At 28.0% G+C, this 17,711-nt stretch overlaps 2 protein-coding genes across 2 annotated transcripts; one reads left to right on the forward strand and one right to left on the reverse strand.

Annotated features, from left to right (window-relative positions):
- Positions 1-9,519: 9,519 nt before the first annotated feature.
- On the forward strand, positions 9,520-10,071 carry GO595_006771 (uncharacterized protein; the record flags this gene model as incomplete). Its single annotated transcript, XM_067920161.1, has 1 exon — positions 9,520-10,071. One exon carries the CDS (start codon positions 9,520-9,522, stop codon positions 10,069-10,071), a length of 552 nt encoding a protein of 183 aa, XP_067772991.1.
- Positions 10,072-15,423: 5,352 nt separating this feature from the next.
- Positions 15,424-16,065, reverse strand: GO595_006772 (uncharacterized protein; the record flags this gene model as incomplete). Its single annotated transcript, XM_067920162.1, has 1 exon — positions 15,424-16,065. The coding sequence occupies one exon, from the start codon at positions 16,063-16,065 to the stop codon at positions 15,424-15,426; it is 642 nt and encodes a 213-aa protein (XP_067772992.1).
- Between the last annotated feature and the right edge of the window lie 1,646 nt (positions 16,066-17,711).

A 17,711-nucleotide genomic window follows, 5' to 3' on the forward strand; every position in this document is an offset into this window, starting at 1 on the left:
TAATTTAAAATCTTCCTCCGACACTAACGCAGAATCAACCTTTGAGTAATAAACTTTCACAAGATCTTTTATAAGATTCATTTTTTCATTAAAATTATCTAATACACTTTTTGCAAATTGTGGATAAGTGAAACATTCGACATAAGGATTAATTGTATCAACAAACCCTGAAATTCCATCTGCATTATAAGTGTATTTTAATACATAAGGTGCGAATTCATCAATATACTTATTAACGTTATTTACAAATTTATGTTTTATAATTTTTGGTTTTTGAATCGAAAATCCCCAGCAGCTATTCATCAAAAATTTAAGTGTTGTTGATAATTTATCTTTTCCCAATAATTTGGCTTTCATTCTTGCATCATATAATTTTTCTATTAACCCATTTATTTTTGTGTTTTCTTCTTTAAAGTTTCCGTTAGCATCAGGTAATCCAGCAGGAATTGATTGAACACTTGACATATACGCTCCGCATTGATCAATATAATAAAGTTTTTGTTTTAAATAAATCTTATTCCAAATAATTTTTGGAAAATGAATTTCAGATCTTATTTTATCTGCAATCTCTCCAGAAAATGAATATACATTATCAAAACATCCGAACTCAAACATTATCTTTTGCATTAATTCAGAAAATTTATAATATCTTGATACATTAATTCTTTTTCTTAATTTCAACGAATCAATAACTTCTTGAAGTTCTTTTAATCTCTCCGGGATTTCATTTTCTTCTGGAATGTATCCAAAGAAACTTTTTGTTTGATTAACTTTTTTAGAATAAATCGATAAAGGTTTTTTATCAGTAACAAATATTTTTCTATAAGAGTTAAAAGATTTATTTTTTGATTTCTTATAACTCCATGAAAGTTTATTTATTGTTTGTTGATTCATTGGCATTAAAAGTTTATGTTGTATCATTAAATAAATCAAACTTCTTATACCCAAACATTTTTTAGAAAATGAATATCTTTTGTCGTCAAACTTTAATAACATCATTTTTCTGTTATGATTTTTAAATCTTGAATCAGCATTTATTTTATCATAATTCTTTATATAACATTCTGAAACATTAACTTTAGAATTTAGCATATAATGGTCTTCGATAATTATTAATTTTATTTCTCTGTTGTAATTCTCACCAAAAACCTTTACGCGTGTATGTTTGGTTTCTGGATAAAATATTTTGACTTCAATTTTGATTTTCAATAAATCAGAAATTCTCTTTAACTCACTTCTTGGAACAGTTCGCGTTTGAATAAAGCTCTTCAGTAATTCTAACTCATCTTCTTTCAATACTTCTGAAGCAATAAATGCTTGAATTAAACATGATTCATTTATATTAGAATCATTAACGTCTGTAAATATTCCAAATCTTCTTAAATCAATATCTGATGTGTTGATGTAAGGAAAGAATCCTGGATTTATTCTCTTTCCTTTCTTGAAATCTCTAAATTCAAAATGAATGGTTTTAATAAATAACATATGTTCAAATACAACATCATTTGTATCACCAATGATTCTTTCATTACTTAATCCAGCACGTAAAAATTCAACGGTATTTTTATTTGCATGCAAATATTGTTCTCTTCCGTCTTCATCAATTAAAGTCATTTTAATATCTTTATTAATTTTAGTACCACATGTTTCAATCGCATACATCAAAGCAGAAAGAAATGTATCAATACTTGATTTGTTTTCAAATGTAAAATCTTTTTGCTTCATTAAATTTTTGGTTATTTTATTTGTTAAATTATATACTTCACGTTTAAAATCTTCTGATTCATTTTTGAAAAATCCATCTTTCTTTTTACTGAAACGTTCGAATGAATCTTTATTTTTTCGGTTCATTATCACTTAAAGGAAGATTCATTAAATTATTAATTTCTTCCGGAATATATTCAGATCTTCCTCTTGATATTTTATATCTTAATTGATTAACACTCAATCTTTTATAACTTTGATGTTGTTCGTCATAAACTTCAAGCGGTGTTGAAGTATTTCTATAATCAAAATTTTTCGGTAAAGTGTATCCGTATTTTTCAAATAAATTTATAACTTCTTTTTTGCTCAATCTTTTTGGCATTTTATCAAAAATAAAAAAATAATTTTTTTTAAAACTAAGTTTAATTTTTTTCTGAAATTAATTCTTTATACTGCTCTTTAGTAAGAAATATATGGTTATTTTGTAAAGCAAAAATCATTCCTTGATTTATTGCATCAGCTATATCATCTTGCTTTTTATATTTTTCAAAATTATATGGCATCTGAAATGAACTCCAAGCATTAAAATAATTTTCTTCAACATTCTTTAAAAAGTTTCTTGCAATATTAACGCTTAGTTTCTTATGAGCTTTATTTTTGATGTTATATTCTAAACCTAAATATAAAAATTTTTCTTTCGGATCAAATAAATGAACATTAACATTAAAGGTTAATGAAAGAGTAATGATACTATACATTAATTCCATGGCAACAGTATTTCCCGGGAATTGTTTTTCAATTACTACTATATCAATATTATTATTTCTTATTATATTTCCAATATTTCGATTTATTAATCTGCATCTTTCGATGGCATTTTTGGTTTTTGATATATCGATAACATCAAAAGTAATAGCAGGAAAAGTAATGATGGCGTAAGCAAGATTTTTAACTCCAATATCGATTGATAGTATCGGCATTTAAGAGGAATAAAAAAAATTATTTTTTTATTTTATTTTTGTAGCATAAAGTGTATTATGAACGTTTGTTATTTTCCAATTTCCTGTTTCTTCAAGCATTCCTTTAATCTCATCTTTTCGAATCATGCACTTTTTAACTGCTTTCCACATTTTAACGATTGACATAACAGGAATTCTTTCTTTATTTGGAAAATACTCTTCAACGAAATCATTAATATCTTCTATTTCTTCAACTTCTTCTTGAATTCTTTTAATTTCATCTTTTAATCTTTCTTCTTCTTCTTTTCTTCTTTCCTCTATATCTTCAACTGAATATTCATATTCTTTCATCAATTTTTCACATTTATCACATTTCAGTGAATGATACTTAGCGTTGAAATTATAAACTTCAGCCGAAAAATTCATTGAAGCTTCAATAACTTTATCAACATCATACATTTCAATATTAAACTCATTAAATTCCTTTCCTCTTAAATCTTTATTTTTAATTCGCCAGCAATACTCAGCTAATAATTTATAAAAATCATCAATTATCTTTAATTCAGACCTTTTACGTAATTTTAAGGCATCAGCATTATATGTTAATGCTTTACGTTCGAGTGCTGAGTGATTACAAGAAAAAGGTTTGAGTTTTTCTGTTAATTTTTCTAATTAACGCTTTTATTTCTGTTGAATCACTTTTTTTTTTTTTTTTTTTTGGAAAACTTTTGACTGAAACATCAAGTGTTAATTCAGGAATACTTACAGCAGGAATTGATTTTGCAAATTCTAAAATTTGTTCTAAATATTGTTGATTTCTTTCTAATTTAACTTCAACGGGAAGTTGATGGTTTAAGATTTTTTTTTTTATATTCTTTAATAGTATTTGAATAATCATTTACTGAATCATTAATTTTATTTTCAATCTTTATATTATTTAATTTAGTTAAGCATAAAGCAGACGTTTGATTTTCCGAAACAAGAGCAGAACAAGAATTTTTCATTTTATTTTTTTTATTTTTTTTATTTTTTTATTTTATATAAAATGGAAAGATTTTTTGATATAAAGAAAATAAATGAAAATATTGACGAAGAAATAGAAACTGCAAAAATTCATTTAAATGAATTATATATTCAGTTACTGATTACTTTTATTGTAGAAAATGATTTAATAGAAAAATCACCATTAGAAATTTGTAAACAATATTTAGAAATTAACGAACCGAAGGATAAAAGAAGTAAAAAGAGTAAGAATATCATTGCAGAACAACATAAAAAAATAAATGAAGTGTTAATTTATGTGAATGAATCATTAAAAAGAATTCGCGATATTATTGCCGAAACGGCATAAAATGCCTTGAGGCTCTAAGAGCTGAATACAGCTAACAGAGAATCAGATATAATAGCGGTGACTTTTCCAATAATCATATTATTTATTTTTGCCGTTAATGGTGTTTCGTCATCTAATATAGTTTCATCATAAAGCACTGTATCGCCAATATTATATTTTGATGAATCAGTAACTTTAAAATAATAATCTCCGTGAGTTGCAAAATCAATTGTATCTTGATTAATCGATATGTCTTGTTTAATTGTGTCTCCTATTTGAAAAAATTTCACCAGAGTTATGTTTTGATGTACAAATTCCGATAAATTCTTTATAAGTTCCTGATGATTTAACACTAGGAATACAATTAGTAGAATCAGTAACTGAAGTATAATTATTATTATTTAATTTATATACGTTACCTGTTATAAATACAGGAGAGCCAATATCAAAATCATTTAATGTTAATGTTTCGTCTATCGGCGCATTATGCACAATAGTTTTATTAATCTGACCTCCACCACTACTTGATATAATAGCTTTTCTGTATGTACCATCTGATATATGCCAAAATCCTAATTCATTTTCATATGATGCTATTCTCCAAGTATAAATACCTGGTGCTTCTGTTGAATTATTATGAAAAACGAAATCTAAAAATCTTCCTGTTTTTAATACAGAATTTTGATAAGGAACAATATCAGCAGGTTGATGAGTATGAGATGATGGAGTAAATGTTGATGGTTTATCAGTAATATCATTATAACTATGAGTATGTGTATTTAAAGAAAAATTATTAACAGGTATATCATTAATAGAAATACAATTTATATTATCATCAATTCCATTGAAACTAATAACACCATCATTATTATCAAGTTTACCGAAATACATAACATTGCCGGCAGTTCTTATTCTCCAAGAATAATCACTATTTAAATCATTATTATCATGAAAGTCAATATATTGTCCAACTTCCATTACACCATCTGATTTAATAGTCGCGATTGATGGAATATTTACTGTTGAATTAGAACCTCCTCCAATACTGTGTGAAATATAATATCCGTTAATGGAATTTGCGACAAGACTACCATTAATAGCTAAATCATTATTAATAATTTCATGTGTATGATTTAACGAAGAGTATTTATCGTCATGATTATGTGTTGTTAATGAGTATTCATTATGAGTATGATTTAACGAAGAGTATTTATCATCATGATTATGTGTTGTTAATGAATATTCATTATGTGTATGATTTAACGAAGAGTATTTATCATCATGATTATGTGTTGTTAAAGAATATCTTTCGTCATGATTATGATATTTTAATGAGAATTCTTCAGGTATTTTTCCATTAATTGTTTCACAATATAAATTACCATTAACATTTAAATCATTATCAATAGTATCATGAGTATGATTTTTTAATGAGAAATTATCAACAGAAATATTATTAATAGAAATACAATTTATATTACCATCAATAAATATATCACTATTTACAATAAGTTCACCATTAATAGTAATAGCATTATTAAATTCTGTATGATTATGATTTAATAAAGAATATTTATCATCATGATTATGTGTTGTTAATGAAATATTATTAGTATCAATTCCATTAATACTATTACAACTAATATTACCGTTTCTAAATATACTTACATAATTGCCATCACAAACTTTGAATCTTAGACAAGTATCAATATTATCATCAGAACCTACGTAATGTTCTATTACGCTACAATCATCTCCATTAGGCAATACACCTATATCCATTCTAATAGAATCACCCGGCATTGCATTAGTTCTATGAATAAACAATCCTTTATAAATATTTGTATCATCTGAATATTTACTACAATCAATATTAATATTACGACTTGCTGTCAATATTCTACATGAAATATCATTACCTACTAATAAATCTTGTTCAATCTTAGTCCAATCGCCATATTCATTATATGATATTCCCTGTTAAAGCCTTATTTATATCAGTTAAATTATCATTAGTTAAATATTGATTGTGAGTATGATTTGTTAAAGAAAAGTTATTAGTATCAATACCATTAATAGTTGTACATTCTATATTACCATTTATTTTTTTATCTTGATTCATTGCCGTGTAAATTTCATAAATATCTTCTTCTTCATTTGTTTTGACATAATCTTTATTAAAAGTAATACCTGTTAATTTATTGTTAATATTAAATATATCATTACTGATAACAGATAATTCATCTAAATCAATACCATTAATTGTTGTACATTCAACATTACCGCGACAGCTAAAGCTATCGGAGATCAGCGATCCATTAACCTTTAAATCTTGATTAATTGACGTGTAGATTTCATATATTTCTTCCTCCTCTTCATTAGTTTCTAATAAATCTTTATGATAAGTTATTCCTGTATAATTATTTAAATCAGCAGCTATTAAATAATTATCATGTTTATGATTAACGAAACGTTTATATATCTGACAATCGACTAATAAAAGACCTAATTCATTTGTTCTTTGACCTTTAGAGACGTCTTTATAATAATACTTCAAATTTTTAAATATAATATTCATTTCTGGGAAATAGATTTATTAAATAATTATATTCATTAAATTCTTGGTCAATATCTTCAGCGTTTGGAACTTCTAAATCTTCCAACATTCCACCTGTCGATATATCATATTCATCAAAAACTACTGATTTCAATGATGGTAACGGTAAATAACCTTTTGACTTCATAACATTAATCCCAAAACTATTATATAAAAAATCCTGCCCACCCAAAATTTTTTATTTGACTTACAATTTGAGCTATAGTATATGCTGTATCAGCAGCTGTAAAAAATGTATCTATTATATCAAATATACTATCAACAAAACTTTCTTTATATGTGGATTCACCGTCTTCTCCTGGAGGTCCCATTAAAATTTCTTGTATGTCTTCATCATCAATGATCATTTGTTTTGTTAAATAGTATTCTGTTTTTTAATTCTCCATCATTATTAATTATACCATAAGTATGTCCGCTATCCTCTAACATGATACTATTACCATTAGGAAAATTTATTAATAAATTATTTTCAGTAATTCCTTCATCAGTAGTATTATCATAAGTTGATATACTGACTCCGTTTTCGAATGATATAACGTCTCCGGTAGATAAAATTCCGTCTCGAACTAAAGCTATTTCTTCTGTGTTAATATCATTAATCGTACCATTAACTATAAGATCTTGATTTATTAAAGTATATTTTTCAGTAATATCCTCTTCTTCTTCCTCATTAGTAATCGTTTCTTCATTATAATATATTCCTGTTAATTTATGATTAATACTTTCTAAGTTAGCATTAGTTAGATAATCACTATGAATATGATTTAACGGAGAGTATTTGTCGTCGTGATTATGCGTCGTTAGTGATATATCATTTGTAGAAATACCATTAATACTATTTACTGTTATATTACCGTTATTATTAAAACTAATTGTACTTCCACCTTTGCTTAAAAACTTAATGTATCGGTTATTGCTCTAATTCTCCACGTATTATCTTTATTATAATCATCTCTATAATGAAAATCAATATACTCACCGACTTCCATGACTCCATCTGATTTAATAGTCGCGATTGATGGAATATTTACTGTTGAATTAGAACCTCCTCCAATACTGTTTGAAATATAATATCCGTTAATGGTGTTTGCAACTAAACTTCCATTAATAGCTAAATCATTATTAATAATTTCATGTGTATGATTTTTTTAATGCAAAATCATCTGTTGAATAACCATTAATGGTATCAATAATTAAATTTGTAATTGAAACATTATTACTATCTTCATTGATTTTTACGAATTGTTTATATAAATCCAATACTTTATTTATATTACCGAACATTTCAATTATATATGCATTTTTCATTATATTTTTTCCAGTAAGTATATCATCAACTTTAATATTATTATTGATATACTTTTAAATTTTTTATACTATTATCTAACGGTGATATTACAACATGATTTCTTCCGTAAGTGAAAACAAATGATTTGTCATAACTATTTATCTGTAATGTACATATACCATTTGATAATGTATCAGATGTTTTTTGATTATTACTGTATACAACACTGTTTTTATTCATTAATGCTCTAACTATATTTTCAATTTTTTTCAAACTTTGAATTTGACATTTTTAATAAGATAAAAATGTATAAAACTGAAAATCAATTTACAACAACTGCGTCTCAGTTACCGATTGAAGAAAATTATACAAATCTTGATTTAGATAAGTATGAAGTATTAAATCCTCAAAATGGTTATACTTTCCGTTATCCTCAACGTTGGTTAGAGTCTCCGTCACAGAATAAAGCTATTGGCATAAGAAGATTAGATATAACGCCGACCGCTCACGTTTTCTCATTACAGTTTGAAGTAACTAAACCTGAAAGCGTCAGTGGTTCTTCACCTAATCCACGTATCATTAAAATTCAAGTTATGGCGCAAAATACTTTATTTGAAATTTTAACGTCAATTTGTAATAGTTTTAATAATTCATTTGCGAGTTATAGATTATCTTATGAATACGAAGACTCAGGCAATTTATATTTTGCTTGTACTTATGTAGGCTCGGATGAAAGCCAAAATCTTGTCGCAAAATTCGCGATTGTTGATTCAGGAAGTACTACATCTAATTTAGAAAGTTTTTTGAAATTCTTAAATCAAGATGTAACGTCAGAAAGTATAAGTTATTTGTCAACTCAAACGGAAGTAATGACTTTTAATAATGTTTGGAACAGAGAGTATTTAGAATTTCATGCTTCATTTAGTGATTCGAAGAGACGATTCATTGGCATCAAAGGTGATTTTTATGAAAAACCTACTGTATTATATAACGCGCCAACTGATGGCTCAACATTTAACATTAGATTTACAACAAACGGTAAAAATAATATTTATCCGAAATATTGCAGGTTTATTATTCAATTAGTATTTCTTTATAATTACAGAAAAACTGTTGTACTTTAAGAGTAAAGTGACCTTTTAATATCTTCAGGGATTTCTTTTTTATCTCCTTCCTCTTCGTTAAATACAACATATATTTTTATCATTGTATTTACGATTGAATTTAAAACGTAAATGGTTCCAATAACACACATCCAAACACCAATAAAAAACATTTTACATAAATTAAAATGTTAAAAAAGTATCATTAAATTTTTGAGGGTTAACTTTAACCAAAAAGTGAACCCTCAACGAATACGAGTCACGCCAGGGCTCGAATCCGAGTAAATTAGCGTTTTTCGAATGATTTGACATGAATATTGCATGTTTGCTCGAGTTACTGAAAGGTTAACTTTTTGTGATTTTTTAACCCTTGAATTTTTTATATATGTTATTCATAAATTTTTACAATATATAAAATGTATAATGCAGTAATTGATTATACAATTTCTTCCTACGACGCTGAACATTACAATAGAATTGACGTAAACTTACCGTCACCGCCAACACGTCAAGCAAAAATGATTGTAACATCGTTAACGACTAAATGTTCTATTGTTGTTATTGAGAAAGATGATTTTATACAGATTAACGGTAAAAAATACTATTTCAATAATGATTACACTGACTTAAACTCTCAAACGTTTATATTACTGTTGAATTCTTTAATTCAAGAATCAGGCGTTACGTCTGAAGTCGACGAAGCCGGTAGAATTGTATTTACTTCTTCAAATGCCTTTACAATAAATAATGCTTCATATAATATAATTCAAATATCAGGATTATACTCACAAATTCTTCCTATACCATCAACATGGTGCCCTGCACCCGGCTCTGAGAGCCTTAATGGTACAGATACATGGCGCTCTGGCGCCGGGGATCCCAAAGGATCCTTTGAAATATTCGCTGAATCAGTCGGAAATACTTTATCAACTCCAGTATTATATCTTTTGTCGAATGTTGGAAAAAGTTCTTATAGAAATTTAAACGAAACCATTAACATTTCAAAAATCGTTCTTAGAATCAATAACTCTTTTTTCGGCAAATTTTCCGATTATTGTATCAAACGCTGATTTTGAAATTGACATAAATTCTAATGATTTGTCACATATACAGTTGACACTCGTTGACGCAAACCTTCACGAAGTACATTTACTGAATCCAATGTATATAACAATTTCTGTTCAAGGCATACAGGATGAAGATTTATTTGTCGGTGAGATTCAAAATCAAAAATGAATTTTTATGAAACATTGTTTCGCTCCGAAGGAGCTCAGGCTCAGAGAGCCGTTCCGAATCTTAAGATTCTTTTATTTTTTGATTTATAATAACTCTTCGTGCTTTAATGTGAATACTAAACGTTGCGTGTGGACTTTGAAGCTTAGAATAAACGGACCATAAATTATTAACATCAAATATTGATGCAGGACTTTCTTTTATTAAGTCATAAAAATCATCTTTTGAAATTCCATTAAATAATACAATATCTGATAAAGTTCTTTTTATATCTTTTGGTATACTTTTTGTTGTTTGCACACAAATGATAACGTTAATATTAAAGTGTCTGAGTTTTTTAAGTAATCTTGACATCTCCGTTTCTTTACTTCTCAGCAAAGGATGATTAGCAAAATCATCTAATATCAACAAACATCTATGCGGATAAGTTTTCCATTGATACTTCGCTAACTTCTCGGAAATGTATTTTAATTTCTTCTTTGAGTTATTCAAATTATATTTCATAAATAATCTTTCTACTTCTTCATCCGTTTTCTTAAAATCAGAATTGATATATTTGATGATAGAATTATATTTTAAAATTCTCCGAATATATTTATTAATCCAGTCTAACAAATCAGTATCTTTTATCGCAACAAGTTTCGTTTTCTTTATTGCTTCTTTATAAGTATTTACTGTTTCATCAAATTTTGAGGATGTACTACAAATAGTTATTAGTTCGAAAAACGGTTCGTTAAATAATACTTCTTGTTTCGCTCCAAGTTTAACGTAAAGATATGATTTCCCTGAACCCATCGGCGCTATAAAAGCAGTTATTCCGTTTTGAGCAAATAAAAATTTTTCATGAATGGGTTTTATCTTAGCATTTTCTAAAATTTCTTTGTTCTGTTTTTCTAATTTATCAAACAATTCTTCTATCTCATCAAATTTTTTTATCATACTTCTCTTTAAAGTAAATTTTTTCGCATTATTTTTTTATTTATAAAAATAAATTTTTTACCGTTAATAAATGGATTCATTCCAAGATTATTTAATATCAGAATATAAAATTAAGTCGCAAGACAAGTCTTGCTCCGGCAAGACGCCTTACGCCGCTGTTGATTTTAAATATAATCATAATACAACAGTGAAGATAGACAAACCAACAAATAAACCTATACTTCATAATAATATTCTTGTCGGCGTTAAATTTTATGATAAGAATTTAAAACTTCTTGAATCAGTAAATTTAAAGTTTACCGATAACATTCTTACTAAAACAAATGAAAAGAAACTTGTAAATATTGCTCCTGCAGAATTAAATAATAAATTTATGAAAGCCAGAAATGATATTGTCAAGAAGATCACAAACGAACTTGTTGAGAAACGTGAAGAAATCGATAATAGAATTATATCATTAAATGCATATATTGGTAATCAAAATATAGCAATTTCAAAAGAGTTTGAAGGAGAAAAAATAACTTTTCCGGAAAATACAAACAATAAGAAATCGTTTGATATGTAAATCATGTGAAAATGACTATCATATAACGAGATAAATTTATTTTAAAATTTCAATGTCAGTTTTTCACTTTTTCAATGAACGCCTTACGTTCGATTCCCGTACAGTGCGTTTTTTGTTAATGTCTTACGTTCGATTCCCAAACCTATTGAATTTTATTTTTGAACTTTTTTTACTCGTTCTACCTTAACGTTCAACTCTAACGTTCTTCCTTAACGTTCGACTCTAACGTTCTTCCTTAACGTTCACTTTATCCTTCGTCATAAACACCGTCATAAAATTCGTCATCAAATATTTTTTACATTTGCCACTAAATTCAATGACAATTCAAAAAATTTTACGTTTGACACTAATTGATAGCATCATTCAAATTTACATTTTCAGTACTCATTCAAATCTCATTACTGCCCGCCAATTTCTAATCCTTAACGTTCAATTACCACCAAAATTTTTTTCATTGTAAAATAATTCAATACTTTACTTTTTACAACATTGAAAAAAAAATGCTCCTGTGTCGAGAAACGCGTGTCAGATTTTTTTTTTAAGATTTCAATACTTTTAAAAACTTTTTCAGAACTCATTCAAATTCATTTCCCGCCAATATTTTCAGTACCTATTCAATTATTAATCGTTTTGCCACCAAATTAAATGACAATTCAAAAAATTTTACATTTGCCACTAAATTAAATGATAATTCAAAATATTTTTTACAACAACTTCAACCGTCAGTTTCGCGTTCTCTCAAAATTGAATGCTCATTCAAATTTTCTATCGAATTAGCTGGCTCACAAAAATCATTTTGATTGTTGTTGCGAGCGGAGCGAGCACACTCAGGGGATTGAAGGGGGCTGAGACCTCCGAGAGGTCCGAAGGGCACCTCCGGGGTCGAAGACCCCGAAATCCCCCCCAGTGATAAAGGTCGGGAATGATCACGGGATCCCCTAGGGCCTGCGCTGGCAGGGGGCCCCTAGGGACCTCGGGATCAGTCCCGACCGCATTATATACCTACCGGAAATGTTATGAAAAGACATGTTATTTGAAATTGTAAAAAAGTGGTTCCATAAAAAATTCAATAGTGCTGTATCTCGAACCAACGACCTTTACAAAAAAGTGACACTCGAAAAGTGACACAAAATTTCTGAGGGTTAAAAAAATAAAAAAGTGAACCCTTTTTTGAACCCTCAACGAAGTAAAATAAGCGTTTTTCGGATGATTTCACAAAATCAAAAATTAAAGCTAATTTTTAAATAATTTATTTTTTTATTTTTAATAAAATATGAGTTGGAAAACTTGCGTTGTAAACCGAAATTATGAGATTAACACAGAATACCCTTATGCCATTAGAAGAAAAAAAAAAAAAAAAATCATTAAAGAATTTTCAATTAAAACTACCGGTTATATTGCATGTAAATTAAACAGAAAATTATATCTTAAACATCGTATTGTTGCATTACAATTTATTCCAAATCCTGATGACAAACCTTTTATAGATCATATAGATCACAATCGTTCAAACAATCACGTTTCAAATCTCCGTTGGGTTTATCAGTCAGAAAATCTAAAAAATACTTCTTCATATAGCGATAGAGCTTTTGAATTCTTCGACGAAATCAATGAAGATTCAATTGAAATTTTAGAATACGGTAACCATAAATTTAAAGATTATTATTATGATCCTGAGCTTGATTCTTTCTTCTTCTGGAACGACATTAAATTTAGAAAATTAACAATCTGTTATGATAAGCGCGGTTTGGCATTTGTTAGAGCGTATGACGTGAATCATAAAAAAGTACAAGTACGTTATAAAAAATTCATGAAACTTTACGGATTATTATAAAACTTAGTTTAAATAATTTATTTTTTTTGTCATATTCTTTTTGCGTGATTTTTAAAAGGTACTTTTTTGATAAAAACCTTCAGTTAATAACAGCTTTAAGCTCCAAACACAACTTTCCACATAGGATTAACATCAAAACACTAAATTCTTACAGATATATCAACTTTCAACTTTTGCGTTAAATCCTTCAAAAAATGCTTATTTTCTCCGTTTCGTTGAGGGTTCAAAAAAAGGGTTAAAAAATCACCTTTGAAAATTAAAAGGTACTTTTTTGATAAAAACCTTCAGTTAATAACAACTTTGAGCTCCAAACACAACTTTCCACATAGGATTAACATCAAAACCTCAGTTAATAACAACCTTCCACATAGTATTAACAACAACTCAGCCGGATTAATGCCTCACACATTTTAAATATAAATGTCATCATGAATTTAAATATATTTTATTACTTTCAATCAAAACCAACCGATTTATGATAATTCAATCGATTTTAGCCGTTCATCCTTTAGTTTATGTAGCGCGGCTTGAAGCGAGCGTATCACGCGAAGCTTCAATAGCGCTGTGTGTGTGTGTGTCCGAACGCTAGAAAGAAGTAGTTAAGAACGATGGTGATTACACAATTAATAATTATTAATAAACGAATTATAGTCACTTTTGCAGGAAGGTTTCCCAACGGTAGGAAGGTTTTAAATATGAATTCGATTATTTTCCCTTCATTCGACTCTATCGTTGGGAAACCTTTCTGGGTCCACTTTATTTGGTCGAATCTATTATTTTTTTGGTTTAATCGGACGATATTCAGAAATATGATGAAAAATCTAATAGATAATATCCTAAACCTTTCAGTTTTGATTCATTATTATTATCATTAGAAATGTGTTTTGGTTGATTTTTATTATTTTTTATTGTTAAAGAAAAAACTTTTTAAATACATTCCACTTTTGAATACTTTACATGCTGTTTGAATTAATAACTGAATTTGAGGGAGTTTCACTTTTTGAATACTTCACATATTCGTCAAAAAGAATAATAATGTTTCACAAATGCACTTATCTTCTTAATTTTTCACAAAGTCATAAATTTTGATGAACGCTCCACCGATGAACCAACCTATTTAGTTGGAGGATCAACTTCGTCAAGAAATTCCAAATCTTGGAGTCGAAGGTATGATGCAAAAGTACCATGTAGGGAGAAAAATGGTATATAATCTTTGCATCGAATTAGGAATAGAAATTCCTAGAAGAGGTCAACGGCTCCATGACATTCCAACTGAATTTGTGGCTTATATTCAAAGATTCTAATTTTTATTCAATCTTTTTTCTTTTGTATGGAGCTTTCGCCCAGCTTGTTAGTCGAAGCCTGGAGTCCGATGTTAGAGATTGATCACTATAATGGAAGGGTACCCTTCTTGCATTTTTTGTATCGATGCGCATTTTTTTTAGTTTTTTCGTTGTTTTTGTTGTACCACAACCGTCAGTTCAATCAAAACAGCCCAGCAATGCGTAGCTTTTTCAATATATACCGATCATAACCGTCGACAGTACCCATATTCCCACTAACTTGACGATATTGGTATAAACTACTCAATTAATTTTTTGAGGCTATCAAAGTTATCAAAAAGTTCGAATTTCCTCTTGCTATATTTTTTATTGTTAGCAGATAAAAAGTGACAAAAAATAAATTGAGTAGTTTATTCGAATGGGTCCCTTTAATCGTTTCCCAACCCCCTCTCCATAAAATACAATAATAAAAGCACAATAACTATTTAAAAAAAAAAGCTTGTTATATAAAATTCATCATTTTCTTTTTACATTTATGACAAGTAGAATTATTTTCTATATCTTCAAATTAACTAAACTTTAAAATTACATCAGTGAGAAGCTGATCAATTTGCTTCTCAAGCAACTGATATTTCTCGTTAGTTACAGAGAACGTTGCTCCTTTTACTGACGAGTTCGAATCAGATATACTGAATGTTTCTGATTGTTTTTGGTTTGAAAATGATCCGGACCTTGCAGAAAAAGAAGTTTCGCTTTCACTTCTTGGAACCACAAGGCTTTGGAATTGCTGACTTTCAGAGCTTTCTTCAGCTGGTGGAGATTCATCTGGAAATAGTAATAAACAAGAAAAGCAAGTATTATAAGAACAATGATCAAGGAGAACGTGGAGGTACTTTTTGTTCTCCTTGAAGCATTGAACAACATCAATTTCAACAATTCCATAACGTGTATATCCTGAACCTGTTGCTGTTTCGAAACGAAATGAAAGACGTAATGGTCTTACAAGCTTCCCACTGAAGTGAGAAGATACATCATATAAAAAGCATATTGGTTCTGGAAAAATCACTTGATTTTGGACAATGGCATAAGCTTTTGTTTTAATGTGTTTTGATCCTTGTTTAGCTTTGAAAAAGATTCGATACTGATTTGGAGGCATGTCTATTAATTTCATATCTGTGAGAATAACCTTGATTTTTTTCTTTTTAAACATTAAAATGATTTAGAAATGAACGTTTAAATTACGTTGACTATTTTCACACAATAGTGAAAAATTGACTATTTTGAGAAATGACAACTGTCAAACGTCACAAAAAAACCAATTTTCCCTGTGATTTTAAGTATCTCTCTCCAAGCTATTCCAAAGCAATATCTCTTTTCACATTCATCTAATCAAAAATATGAGAAAAACAGAGGATATACCCACAACGAAGACAACTGTCAAAACAATTTTTTGAATACATATTTGGCTGTCTAAAATTCGGCCTATGGTTTTTATGGGACTTCTTTGAAAAATTCAATACCAATAACCACCTAATGTTGGTGATTTCAATTGTATCACATGTGAAAGCATGCTTTTAAATAGTTTATTTAATTGAAAAAATGAGATCTATCGGTTTCGAAACCATTTTTAATAAAAAAATACAAACATTGTTTCAAATTGATTTTAAAATAAAAAGATTATTTATAAGGAAATTAGAATCTGTTATATATCAAGTAAACTATTCATCATACCCTTGAATTGTTCATTTTGTTTTATGGAAAAATATCCATCTGAAGAATCGCAGCAAATTTTTTATTCTGATTTATCGAAAAAAATCTAGCAGAAGTTACTGTGGGATATCCCACTTAAATATTTCGCATGCAAATAATAATTCATATTATTCTATTTTGAAGCATAAACCAAAATATCATTTGGAATTTGAAGAAAATATTTAACGAGATATAAATTTCTCTTTCATGTTGATTTATTTCTAATATCATTATTAATTTTTGTACCCTTTTCTTCAAAAAATAGTAAAATTCCAAAATCATCGTCATTAATACTTTATACAAATACTAAATCATTAATTTTCTCAAATTCTAATTTACAACAAAATGACAAATTTCAAAATATTTTTTACACCTTCAAATGAACAAGAAAATACAAATAAAACTTTATTTCCTATTTAAATTCGTTAAATGCGACTTGCGCCAATTCCTTCACCAATTTTTCCTTACACAATTCCTCGATTAGCTTCAATCTCTTTCTTGGCACGTTATCCAACTTGAATCCTGTTTCACTTACTCCGAATATTTCCATGCACAACGAGATGTAATTACCCAATGCCTTTGCGGACAACGTCTGTAATTTATTAAATGGTGTCAATCTTCCATCGAATGAACTATAATGCCAAACAGTGTATAAACCTTTCAAAGTTGGCTTAACGATCAAAACGATTTGTTTCTGTTTTATATATTTTGTAATTTTTATATCGAAATCCGATTCATTAAATATTATTTTAATTAATGAATTATTCGACATTTCATTAATTCTTTTTGCGCCTTCGATATCTTTAGCCATTTCAGGACATAAAAATGCGGCAATAGAAAACGTCGAAGGTATTATAGGGACAGAAGTTCTTAACAATGGTAAATTCCTTTTTCGATTTGATTCATCATCGAATAACATTTGTTGTCCAATTTCTTCCAAGAATTCCTTTAAACGTGGCGACATTCGATTATAATGTTCATCTTTAAATTCGAATGATATGTCATCATTTAATACATGTAAAATTGGTATTATATTTATCTTTAAGTTTTCTAACTCGTCGAATTTATGAATAATTTCATTAATTAACGTTTGGTCATTTTGAGGTT

Source organism: Histomonas meleagridis, assembly GCF_020186115.1.
Source record: "Histomonas meleagridis strain 2922-C6/04-10x chromosome Unknown contig_48, whole genome shotgun sequence".
Classification (NCBI taxonomy): domain Eukaryota; phylum Parabasalia; order Tritrichomonadida; family Dientamoebidae; genus Histomonas; species Histomonas meleagridis.